General features: G+C 35.6%; 1 protein-coding gene across 6 annotated transcripts in view; it reads left to right on the top strand.

Annotated features, from left to right (window-relative positions):
• Nucleotides 1–13,329, top strand: part of Dh31 (diuretic hormone class 2) — a 58,774-nt gene extending 45,445 nt beyond the window's left edge. Inside the window, exons 1-7 of one of the 6 annotated variants that reach the window (XM_069501955.1) lie at nucleotides 2,608–2,666; nucleotides 7,581–7,664; nucleotides 8,270–8,374; nucleotides 9,643–9,663; nucleotides 10,630–10,647; nucleotides 10,848–10,886; nucleotides 11,815–13,329. In XM_069501955.1, coding sequence (XP_069358056.1) covers nucleotides 7,582–7,664; nucleotides 8,270–8,374; nucleotides 9,643–9,663; nucleotides 10,630–10,647; nucleotides 10,848–10,886; nucleotides 11,815–11,944 — 396 coding nt within the window. In that variant the 5' untranslated portion in view covers nucleotides 2,608–2,666; nucleotide 7,581 and the 3' untranslated portion in view covers nucleotides 11,945–13,329. Of the gene's footprint in view, nucleotides 1–2,607; nucleotides 2,667–7,580; nucleotides 7,665–8,269; nucleotides 8,375–9,642; nucleotides 9,664–10,629; nucleotides 10,648–10,847; nucleotides 10,887–11,814 lie in introns of those variants that run through there. The other 5 variants (XM_069501954.1, XM_069501956.1, XM_034973090.2 and 2 more) reach the window with 5 other exon arrangements.
• The last annotated feature ends 55 nt before the right edge of the window (nucleotides 13,330–13,384 follow it).

The following is a 13,384-nucleotide window of genomic DNA, read 5'->3' as shown; positions in this document are numbered from 1 at the left end:
ATATTCAATTCAATAGTATTCAGTTCTTGATGCAATATCACTTATCGACTGCTAGCGCATTGTCGCGACGTCTAGAGGCGGTTAAGAGATCTCATAGCAGACAATCCACAATGAAGTTCTGTTCTATACAAATAGTACAAGCTGCTCTATTAATCCTCTAACCTCGATCAAACTTAGGCTCTAATTCTATACATGGTGTAATACTGATAAGACACTACAAACAAAACGCGAAAAAAATCTAACTGCATCATAATATCAACCTACCGCCAATCCACAGTAGTGCACGGGTCTTTTTAGGGTTCCGTACCTCAAAAGGAAAAACGGAACCCTTATAGGATCACTTTGTTGTCTGTCTGTCTGTCTGTCGGCCTGTCAAGAAACCTACAGGGTACTTCCCGTTGACCTAGAATCATGAAATTTGGCAGGTAGGTAGGTCTTATAGCAGACATTCGGGGAAAAATCTGAAAAACGTGAATTTGTGGTTACATCACACAAAAAAAATTAAATTGTGGTCATGAACTAATAATTAGTATTTTCAATTTTCGAAGTAAGATCTATATCAAGTAGGGTATCATATGAAAGGTCTTCACCTGTGCATTCTAAAACAGATTTTTATTTATTTTTATGCATCATTGTTTTTAATTATCGTGCAAAATGTCGAAAAAATACGACTGAATTATGCAACCCTCGTTGCGCGAGCCTGACTCGCACTTGGCCGGGTTTTTTTTTCAAAATAAGAAGGGCTAGGCTACAGTTTACCATGAGTCAAATGTGCCAAAGCACACAAATCACACATTTTTCAGAACAGTAGGAAAACTCTCAGGCATGCAGCTTTCCTCGCGATGTTTTCTTTCACCGTCAAAGCATTAGTTTTAAGTAGGTTAGCGCGAAAATGCATCTTTATTATAACTAGCTACTTCAAGCATTTCCTGTAATTTTACTCAGCGATTTCAAGCAGTCTCAGGGGAAATATAGTGAGCTTTCACAACTGCTTGCTCGCCTTATAACATATCAAATATGAGGTATGTGCAGGACAACAGCTGACTCTATAAACAGATTTTCTGCACACAAACTTATTCGATGGACTTGTAAAGAATTCTCTTCTCGGACTTCACATTATCACTGATTTCTAGAAAAACGTTTTGTTTTATTTAATGGAACTATAATAACAAAAATAGGGAAACTGACTAACTGACATTTATTAGCATACAGCTCGAAGTTTGAAATGTTTAATTTGCATTTGTTGTTCTGAGAGGACACCCATGATGATGATGATGATGATGAGGTATGAAGAGCATTTTCCTTGCAGACCGTAATTTTCAAGAGACAATTATTAGAATAGAATCTGTATATATTAAAAGAAAAGGTGACTGACTGACTGACTGACTGACTGACTGATCTATCAACGCACAGCTCAAACTACTGGACGGATCGGATTAAAATTTGGCATGCAGATAGCTGTTATGACGTTAGGCATCCGCTAAGAAAGGATTTTTGAAAACTCAATCCCTAAGGGGGTGAAATAAGGGTTTGAAATTTGTGTAGTCCACGCGGACGAAGTCGGGAGCATAAGCTAGTAGAATATATTTTTATTCAAGTATACTTTTACAAGTGCTTTGGAATCATCAAATAATTTAATTTACCACTGGTTCGGAAAGCTGGTACAATTGACACGATATTGACTTTCCTGTTGTTACTTTAAACGCGTTATAGCCTTGAACCTCTATTTATCCTATCGACAAGGATACGTGTCTCCTAAAGTCATCGGGGGCTTTGCGGACCGGATGTTTGATTTATGCGGTACCAACTTTAGATACACATTTGTTGTAAAACTTTAACCGTCGATAGCTAATATCAGCAATAGCAAAGGCAAAGTTGTAAAAATAGACTGAACATAATAACAGTTTTTTTTTTTATTCAGATACTAGTTAGCCCTTGACTGCAATCTCACCTGATGGTAAGTGACGATGCAGTCTAAGGTGGGAGCGGGTTAACCTGGAAGGAGTATGGCAGTTTTTATTAAACCCTTTGGTTTCTACACGGCATCGTACCGGAACGCTAAATGGCTTGGCGGCACGGCTTTGCCGGTAGGGTGCGGTTACTATGCAGCTAGGCCACTCGTAACTAGAGTAAAACGGATAAAACAATATATCTCTGTATATTAAATGGCATGGGTGAAGTGAGGCTCATAAGGAAGCTCAGAGTCTTTCAGTGGGCGATGAAGAGAGCTATGCTTATAGCTAAAAATTGATACATGTTGGGGTCCCAAGGTCCCAATTCACACTGGAAAACACAGCGGTGGAAGCCCCCCCCCCCAGGTAAACAGGCGATATTAAACGAGTCGCAGCGAGCCGCTAGATTCAAGGGGCGCAAGACCGTGGCATATGGAAGCCCCTAGTCTATAAGAGACCTATGTCTAGCTGTGGACGTTGATTTATTAGATTAAGTGGGGAATTTTAAATCTAATGCATGAGATCTACATCTCTATGGTAAACAGCTCATTGTGTAAATCAATATCTGCAATGTAATTAGTACGCGTAAGGCCGGTGTTCACCGCACGCTTCGTTAGCTGCGATAAGATTTTTCATAAAATCATCAAGCAGTATCAGCCGACATTCAAGTTCACTGATAATCGCAAACAGTCCACAGGGCTAGGAGGTTGTTACGTGAGTATCTACTTACTTAGATCTAATTACCGTGATTTCATATTGATTTTTTATAAATTCTTAACTAAAAGTTGAGGGTAGTTACGACATCGTACAATACGCGGTAGACAATAATGTACATTGACCTGTAGAAGGAGATAGCGGATTTGTAGAGAATACTAGATACATACATTACAGCATAGAGGCAACGCTCTACAAAACCGAAATGTCGTTCTAAAGCCCGATGTACATTATTTTCTGCCGCGGCCCGCGTACTAATTTGTTAAAAATCTTTAACTAAAAGCATCGTATATCAGTCTTTTTTTAATCAAAATTTTTTTAAAGGCTTTTATAGGGGACCTATATGCCAGCCCCATCGTTACAAACTACATTAAAATCAAACTACACAGCTAAACCTAACACTTTATCAATTTGAGAGAATCACTAACAAATTCAAACATTTTCAATACCGAAAGCATATCAGTTGATGGGGTCATAACGAAACTGATTTTTTAGCAAAAATGTGAGAAGTCTAACATTCACTCCAGTCTACCTACTAGGAAACTACATCTACATGATCTACACATTTTACGCGCGAATGGAATGGAAACTCGGCTTCGCGATCCTCAAATCAAGAAATTAGGCAACAAAGCGAACAATTTAAAAAAAAACGTGCCATATCTGCGGTTTATAGGACTCGAACAGATTGAGCATGCATGATACATGATACTATAATTTACTTCATACTTAGCTGTAAAAGTTGTAAAAGTACCCAATGGATATTGGTCCTTATAACACCTGTTATATTGTAAAACTAGTTGATTTTAGCAATCCTCTATAGTAATAAATCGACTACAGGTTGTGAATGTTTCGAACCAACTTAGTAAGCAAGTGGCCATACTCGTAGTTAGTGTGTGTAACTTAAGTACTATGTAAATACATTGTAGCCATGTTGTAGTCTAGTAGCGACAAGCTATTTGCGGTTGCTCATTCAAGCGCGTAAACCACTTGCGTGAGTTGAGAATGTTAGCGGCAAACACAAATCCCTAATGGAGCCTCACTTGAATATATGGAGAGTCTTTCTAAACAACTGTCATCATACTTTCCATTTTCTAATATTGTGGCCTTATTCTTTTACACATAATATCTAAACTAAACTCAAATGACAGGTCTAAATATATAGATATCCCTGCGGATTATGTACAACAGAATTAGCCAGACTATCTGTAATGTCCATATTATTGAGCACGTACTGCACGTCGTGCACGCTGACTGCATGCCGACTATTCGTGGACTGCGCAATAAGAACCTCAACTGAAATTTCAGTCAGCATGCAGTCCAAATGCAATACAACTGTCTAGAGGACACATACATTTGTAATTGGTTCAACAAAGGCTTAACTACACATACTATGAATGCAAAAATGTGTCTATTTGTTAGTTCGTCCTTAATCACGCCGCATTAGAGTAACGGATCGACCTGATTTTGGCATGGATAGTTAAATACCTGCATAGGCTATTTTTTTACCGGGAAAACAATGATTTCCCACGGGAGCTTAAATCCGGATGAAGTTGCAGGCATCATTTTTTTCAATACTAAAGTATTGTAAGGTACTTGTTCAAGTAAGCACTCAATTCAAGCGAGGCATTAGTCCTACCCAGACACAATGCAAGCGCACTGATCCGATTGTCTTGCTACAACCACTCGGTAATTGCACATTAGCTAACTTTAACTAACTCTAAGCCGCTGGCCGCCCACAACTTTGACCATAGTCCAATAGTCCAATAGTCACGTCCATACAACTTCGTAGTCTTACATTCAGTAGAGCGGGTTAAAAGCACTTGTTTGAGACTTGTTCATTTCAAATTCATGCGAAGTAGGTATTTTAATAAATGTCTGTTTGAAATTGCTGCTATTCGTAATTCTCTAAAAACTAAATAGTCTAGTAAATTTTCCTACACAAAATTTGTTATTCAGTTACTGCTGTTCAATTTTCCCTGCAAAATGCCAATACTAAGTGGCAACTGCCAAGCATGTGAATATGCTGTCTGGCATTCTACCTCTAACTGGTTTGGAAAGCTGCTTCTACTGAAAAGACGCGCGGCGGCGGCTATAGGGCGGTGTTCTCACTAGATTATAACATGGGGTTATTCAAGGGGCGGACCAACAAATTCCTAAAAGGCCGGCAACGCATCGGCGGCTCCTTTGGTGCTGCAAATGTTCATGGGCGGCGGTAATCACTTAACATCAGGTGACCCGCCTGCTCGTTTGCTCGCTATATCTATTTAAAAAAAAAGAGCCGGAAATAAAATTAAAAAACTAAATTTAAAAAAAAAATCATTTATTGTAATGTTTTATTTTGTTTAATTTAATTTAATGTAATTAAAAAAAATTAAAAATCCGACTGCTAATAAATAGTCACTGGTAACTGAAAAGCAAAAAAACAAGCTTATTCTATAAAATAGAAATTGATAAGGTCAAAAACATAAATTATTTATTAGAAAATGTATGGCAGTCGGGGACAAGCTAATGGTCAAAATCGGTTGAGCTGTTCTGCAGTTACAAGCGGACATAGGGAATGACATACATACATACAGGTCAAACACATAACCCTCCTTTGGGCTTCGCCGCAGTCAGGTAAAGAAAATCAGCACTACCTACTCTTTGAAAAATAAAATATTCTAAGAATTTTTCCAGAATTCACCTACATTATTTTACCCTAGACAAATGTCCAATATTTCCATACAAAACCACGAGTATGTAAATATATACAAGCAACGGTGAGCTACACATTAACCTCTGCACCCCCAGTCGGCTAAAAATATATTGTACCTGTACACTTTTTTAGGGTTCCGTACCCAAAGGGTGCCAACGGGACCCTATTACTAAGACTCTGCTGTTCGTCTCTGCTGTCTCTCTGTCAGCGGGCTATATCTCGTGAAGGTATAAAGTTAAATTTTTCACAGAACATGTATTTCTACTGCCGCTATAACAACAAAATAATAAAAATTTCAAAATGGCTGCCATGAAAATTAAAAAGTGTTATTTCTTGTACGATGGTACGGAAGCGTTCGTGTGCAAGTCCGACTCACACTTGACAGATTTTTTTGTAAAGAATGCCTCATGAAATAAGGTATCACCTTTATTTAGCAACTAAAAGCTTTTCGGGGTGTATGTGTAGTGTGGACCGAGGCATTATAAGTTAAAAGGTACGTTAGTAAATATTCCGAAAGATGTCCCTTACAGATATTTTTGAATAGAGCACAGTAAGTAATACACTTGGTAAGTATGCGTTGCGAGTATAACCAGAAAGGTTGGAAATTATTTCATACCTTCTTGATAAAAGTTGACACTTTACAATTTATCTATCTATAGTCTATACATATATATAAAATTCAAAGTCGTGACTGACTGACTGACTGATTTATATATCAACGCACAGCCTAAACCAAACATCCAATTTTGACCAAGTCTTTTTAAAATGTTTTCCTGAATTATTTTACGTTACTGACAAGAATACACTTGACATTTGGGAATTTAATATTTCACAATAGTTCTAGAACCTTAATCACTTTTGGTATTTGGATATTTTTACTAGAGCTCTCATCACAGAGAATTCAACCTCAAGAGTACGCATATACAAGGTCTTGTATCAGTATCCACATTAAAAATGAGAAAGTGTGTTTGTTTGTTGGTTTGTTGGTTTGTCCTTCAATCACGTCGCAACAGAGCAACAGATCAACGTGATTTTTTGCATGGGTATAGTTAAAGACCTGGAGAGTGACCAAAGCTAGTTTTTATCCCGGGAAATCCCGGGAGTTCCCACGGGATTTTTAAAAATCTAAATCCACGCGTATTTAAAAATCTAAATCAAAGCATCAGCTAGTGAAAAATAAATCGTAAAATGTTGGCGGGGGACAGGGGAGAATGCTTTGTTGTGATTGGTGTACTCAAAAGTCGTGGTAATCAAGACAATGTGCGGAATGAGGGTACCGAACGGGCGTGGACCGACTTTTATGCTAAGCAACTGCCTAAGCTTGGCGATCGGGGGTGTCAAGCTATTAGGCGTTTATAGGTGGTGGTCTGTGGCCCTCACAGACTTAATTTCACAGAGGTAATTTCTATTTAAATGTTTCACCCGTACTTTTAAAGCTACACCTGAAGCTCTTACTGTTATTGCTTTCTCTTTATTGTTACACAAGTATATGCACTTTTATTTAACATTTAAATTGAAATTGTACCTATTCTATTTTCATCACTACTTCACTACCGTATGATCCGTTGTTCCGTTGCGACGTGATTGAAGACATACCAACAAACCAATAAACAAACACACTTTCGCATTCATAATCATCATCATCATCATCATGATCATCAAACCATCGGAATTAGAAGAGTTTGGCCATAGCCCACCACGCTGGCAAAGTGCAGATTGGCGGACTTCACGCACCTTTGAGAGCATCTCTCTCATTGAACTCTCAGACATGCCGGTTTCTACACGATGTTTCCCTTCACCGTTGATTTAACGGTGTTTAATATTTAATTTTTTTTTTTTTTTAATTTTTTTTCTTTAATCAATTTTTAATTACAAATAAACTATTAAAAACTATAAAATATTTAATTGCTTATAAAACACACAACTCCGAAAAATTTGAGGTGCGTCCCGATATCAAAGTCCTAACTCCCCGAATAGACCAACCAATAGACCACCTCTCATGGGCCAACCAACCTCGCGGTTAAATGGGCCAAAGCGCGGGAGGGCACTCGTTCGGTAAATTACTCGGTGGTTCTTTCCCGAGGCGCCTTCTTGACTCCCTACAAATTCTTTTTATCTAGTCCTTGTCCTCATGTGTCTTTCTCCCCTTTCTGACGGGGACGTACACTACATGCAGAATGAAATTTGGGTAGTGACGAAAATTGTATGAATTGTTGCAGGATGGTGCGGATAAGCTGCCTATTGACCTGCTGCCTACTCGGCGCCCTGCTGCTAGTCCTGCCAGCCGCCGCTTACCCCAGGTAGTGGTACTTTGTCCTTACATCCTCTGTTTTTTATTCAGATACAAGTTAGCCCTTGACTGCAATCTCACCAGGTGGTAAGTGATGATGCAGTCTAAGATAGAAGTGGGCTAACCTAGAAGAAGGGGTATGGCAGTTTTTATTAAAGCCATGCCCCTTTTGGTTTCTACACGGCATCGTATCGGAACGCTTAATCACTTGGCGGCACTACTGTGCCAGTAGGGTGGTAGCTAGCCACGGCCGAAGCCTCCCACCAGAACAGACCAGAAATTTAGAAATTATAAAATTCCAAAGAAAAAAATGTTTTCATGATCAAATATTAGTATTTTCAATTTTCAAAGTTATGGATAACTACATATACAAAGTGGGGTATCATATAAAAAGGCTTTAATTGTACATTCTAAAACAGTTTTTTTATTTATTTTTGCATAATAGTTTTTGAATTATCGTGCAAAATGTCGCAAAAATACGACTGTAATACGGAACCCTCGGTGCGCGAGTCTAACTTGCACTTTACCGATTTTTTAGTTAGTCGAGATCGTAGTTAAAGTGACCACCGAAATCATCTAATAAAAGAAAGTTAAAAAAACTGTGTTAACATTTTCCAGCGCTAACAACTACTACCGCGAAGAGGGCCAGTACGAACCGGAAGAGATCGTGGGTATGCTCAACCGCCTCAACGACCTCATCCAGATGGAACGCAAACTGGAAAGGTGAGCGTCACACAAAATATTATTTATCGAAACCAATAATTAAGTAACGCCCGAATAGCCTCAATAGCTCAACGGGTAAAGGAGTGGACTGAAAACCGAAAAGTCGACGGTTCAAACCCCGCCCGTTGCACTATTGTCGTACCTACTCTTAGCACAAGCTTGACGCTTAGTTGGAGAGAAAAGGAGAATATTAGTCATTGTACAACTCTAATATTTTTTATTTAAAAAATATATATATTAGTAATCAATATAACTGTAATAACAACCTTGTGAACTTATCGATAGATTACATACAGGGTGTAACCAGAACACTAGCTAAAATGAAGACGTGATAGACAGAATAGTTGTAAATTGTAATAGATTACAGAATGAAACCACAAAAAAACCAAAAAAAAAGCTATATTTTGTAAAGGTTTACGATATATTGCAAATAAAACACCTGACGGACGCTAGAGGTCAACGAACGTTGCGTAAATAGGCCATGCGGAGTCAATGCCACGTCGTAGTTGGGGCATTGACCCCAGTTTTGAACGTTACAGGCTTGAAAAATAACGCTAAGTTTTTGCTAGCGTTTTGATTACAATCTGTATAGATTGATTAATTAATTATTCATTTCGATTGTTAGTGAAATAAAATAACGAAAATAGCGGAATATAGTGCAATGATAACTCAAAAAACGTTATATCTAGCTAATTTAGTCTTATCTACCGCCTTATACCCGAAACAACTGACAAGACAAGCCGTCACTTAGCATATTAAAATTATAATGTAAATATCCCACTTCTGATTTATATATTTCCTTCCATAACCCAAGGATGTTAATTTTATTCATATTTTATCAAATATTGTGCCTAAAATAATATCTTTAACTCAAAGTTTGTAATTTACTTATAATATTTAATCGTTTTTACTGCAAGCCTAAAATCATTAAGACATTTAATTTCTTCAGTTTAGAAAGCGGACTCGACACTTGGCTAAGTTATTATCTGCCTCAAAGACTAATGCCCCTCATTTGAACCTTTTAAATGCTAATAAGAATTAATGTTTCTACGAAGTTACGCTTTCACAGAACATCCTTAGCCGAGTCGGAAGACTTTTTACCTAATAATTTTATTATAGCAGATTATGCTACTAAAATTAACTAAGTAATTTTTTTCAAACATTTTTACCGAATAACGTTAGGTACTTAATAATCTCTAAAACAATATCTATGAGTTTTTTTTTTTTGAAAAACAATTCTTATTTCTTTTATATAATTTTCTTTTCAGCTTTAAAGAAGAAATTTCTAGGTATGTTTAAGGAATCCTGGATAAGCTTTACTTAACTTTGTTTAGCATTTTTTAACATTTTACTATGCAAAACCATATAATATATCTATGGGAATTTATACTTTCCTGGCTTATAAAGAAATTGCTAGAGCTATGTAAAACTTTATGTTTTGCTATAATTGGTTTTTAATAATAATATGTTACTCTAATGACTCGTAGACTTGAAGCGACTTTTATAAATAATTTATTCACAACTTAATAAACATCGAACATATTCATTCATGCGGAAGTATATCTTTTTCCTGTAATATCATGTCTCAAGGAAAAATATGGAACTGAAAATCCTTGCCCGTCATACAACACGTGACAATAATCGCATCATGGCGAAACCTGCGTCGAATGTAAATATCCGTAAAGCTCTTGGGGTATTATGTAAAGATTTCGAGTAAAGATATAGTAAACACGCTATAAACAATTTTATTTACTTTTAGATGCTCGGAACGTATGCGCTATTTTGGGTATCAGAATTGTCTTTCTTTATCTTGTTATTTAACCAGTTTTACTGTAATTTGCTTACTTTACTGCATTTTAAACCGCACAAAGAAAATAAGTATCTCGTGCGAACGATTTACTTCCTTGGTCCTGTATCTATAACCTATACTATAATATTATAAATGCGAAAGTGTGTTTGTCTGTCTGTCTGCTAGCTTTTCACGGCTCAACCGTTCAACCGATTTTAGCGAAATTTGGTAAACAGATAGTTTGCATCCCGGGAAAGGACAAAGGCTACTTTTTATCCCGGAAAATTGAAGAGTTCCCACAGGATTTTCAAAAACCTAAGCAGGTATCATCTAGCAATTATTTAAGTCAATGATAATAATAATAATAATGATATAGTCTATGCTGTAACGTCAGACATTCCAATTAATGAATATAGAATAAATTTATTAATTTAATTTATTTATATTTGTCCTTCCTTTCTTGTAGAAGGACACTGATGCCGCAGTAATTATATATTTTACTTTCTATAAAGTTTTTATATTTTACGTTCTAGACTATGAAATGCTTTATAACAAAAACCGTTCAAAACCGGTCATCATAATATTGTGCTGTAGTATTGAAAAATCTGTATGAACTTATTATGGTTAAACTCCTTTTTTATATAATATATTGAATATCTTATTCCCCATGCTCGCCTACAAAAGGAAATTGATGCCAACCAACGAGAATGAAGATATATCAAAGTAAATATGTCTTACACTACTTATGCTAAGAAATGTAGTTTGTATAGTATAAGCTTTGTACCTAAAACCGTGCAAAACCGGGTACCATGTTTAGAACAAAAAAAATACCTAAATAAGTTGATGTCGTCCAAATTGAATTGAAACTTTTGACTTTAGTTTTGGAAGGATGGGTAGAGTTTTACAAAAGAGAATAATTTTATATAGATAGAAAGCTTTTGGACTTCATGACTAAAACCGCACAGAAACGGGGGCATTGGGGGCCATCCTTTATGTAAGAGTTTATTATTAAAAATTTAAGTAAAACTTTGTAGAGTTACTATTGGACGATAGATTTTTTTCTTAATGTGTAGTAGGTAGGTAGTATTTTTCGGTAATGAAAATAGTAATTAATGATTTACAATCCAGTTTTAGTTCGCTATTTGTTATTCATTTTACAGATGCACTTCTAAACATCGTTGAAGTTTCACTTTTATTTTTTTTAATAATTTCTACTAATTATAAATTGAAAAGAACGAAATGCCTTTCCTGTGAAAAGAGCATATTTTTAGTCCTATAATTTTTTTTATTTTTTGTGTCAATAAGCACACTTTGACTTTGCTCAGATTCAATGCAGAATTAAAGTTTCAGTAAAAACGAGACAAATACAACGCTGTCTCGGTTTTAATATTGTGTCTTAAGTCTGAGCAAAGTCAAAGTAAATAAAAACTTTACCAATCATAAAAGGAAGATGTACAGACAACTCGTTTAGCACCTTAATGATCAAATTCACCTGCACTGCACGGCAAGGTTGTGCGCACATCTGGGTATTTGTGTGGCGTGTTTATAGAAAAAAGGTCATAAGTGCGACTGGTTTTTGATGCAATCGTTTTGCGGAATTGCTACTCGAATTCTGAGGCTGACCGTACTAAATGCTATTTTTGAATTCCAGTGAGAAACGCGCTCTCGACCTGGGTCTCAGCCGTGGTTACTCCGGAGCCATTCAAGCCAAGCATCTCATGGGCCTAGCCGCCGCCAACTTCGCTGGTGGCCCCGGGAGGAGGCGACGCAATGCCCACTAAACACTGTACTAATATTAACTAAACCTAAACTAAACTAGTTTTATGTCGCCGTTACCTCTCTGGCTTCAAAACTTAAAGTTTACAAACTCTACGCTTAATCTATCAACTAATCAACGTTGAATCAAAAATTTATAATCCGTCAATCTAGTAGGTATGTATAGTAAAATCTATTTCAATCGGCCTAGATATATCATTAATAGCAAATATTATATTTTAATCGTCAGATAGAAAAATATTTATTGCTGATGTTTGAAAATAGATAGGTAGAAAGAAGTAATTTTTTGAATAATAGTTCTTCTAGGTATTTTTTGTATTATTTACTGTTTTTGTACGTAATTTATGCAGTTTTATTATTTATTCTTGCACATTTCTATTTTTTACTGTATTTTATTGAAGTAATGAAAAATATTAGCCAGTTTTACTTTAATTTAAAATTAAGGTAAATCTGGCTAATATTTTTTAATAACTCATGGCAATTACTGAAAAATATAATCTCTAATTGACGATTAAAAATACCAGCTGCTTACTGGATCTTATCTAACGCTTCTAGTCATTGTATCATAGTATTGTAAAATATTTAACTAGTCACAAGTACCAAAGAAAAACTAAACTTTTTGAAAAATTACGTTCCTATTGTTACCATCGATCTCATTTTACCTAAGGACTGAATAAAAACATTCCGTAAATTATAATAATAGTAAAAGTAAAAAATAATTAATTTTACTCATTTTTTGTCACTTTTGTTGTTAAAAAACGATTATTTAAATAATAAATTGTTTTACTTACTTATATGTTGTACCTACTGTATGTAAGTATCACTGACTCGTTGGGTAATCATCAAATTGTTAATTTGGCCCATGTTATGCTGTACATACACTAGGCAGTTATGCAGTAGCCATCTCATGAATTCTGAGTGATAAGTTATTTTTGCATTAATTAATATTGTGCTAGCCATTTTATAGTTTTATATTTTATAATTATATAGTATAAATCTATGACTGACTGTTTTCTGCATAACGTGGCCCAATTTAGCCCTAACTTTTGTAGGTAACTTTTAATTTAAATTGTATACCAACTAATAGTCAGTATTTCCTAATCAGTATTAAAAAGATCTAATAATCTTTTCTTATTCTAACATATACTTCTGTATTCTCTATGCCAAAGATAATAAATGTTCGAATGCTTAAAATTTTAAACAAACCTAACAAATTATCTACTTTTTATAAAATTTTGGCTGTAAGTAGTGAAAATAGCATTGTTACTGTTGTAGCGACACGTGTCTCTTAAAATTGTACTTAATGTGACAAAATCTAGTCTATTGTAATTAAATACCTCCTGTCTAGAGATTATTGTTAATAATAAAGAGATATACATATTTACATACACCTATTTTGTTTTTCTCTTCGTTTAGAATTAAGCTACTTCTGAAATAAACAACTT

The sequence above is a fragment of the Maniola hyperantus genome, chromosome 11, assembly GCF_902806685.2.
Source record: "Maniola hyperantus chromosome 11, iAphHyp1.2, whole genome shotgun sequence".
Classification (NCBI taxonomy): domain Eukaryota; kingdom Metazoa; phylum Arthropoda; class Insecta; order Lepidoptera; family Nymphalidae; genus Maniola; species Maniola hyperantus.
This window is presented reverse-complemented; position numbering and strand designations above follow the sequence as displayed.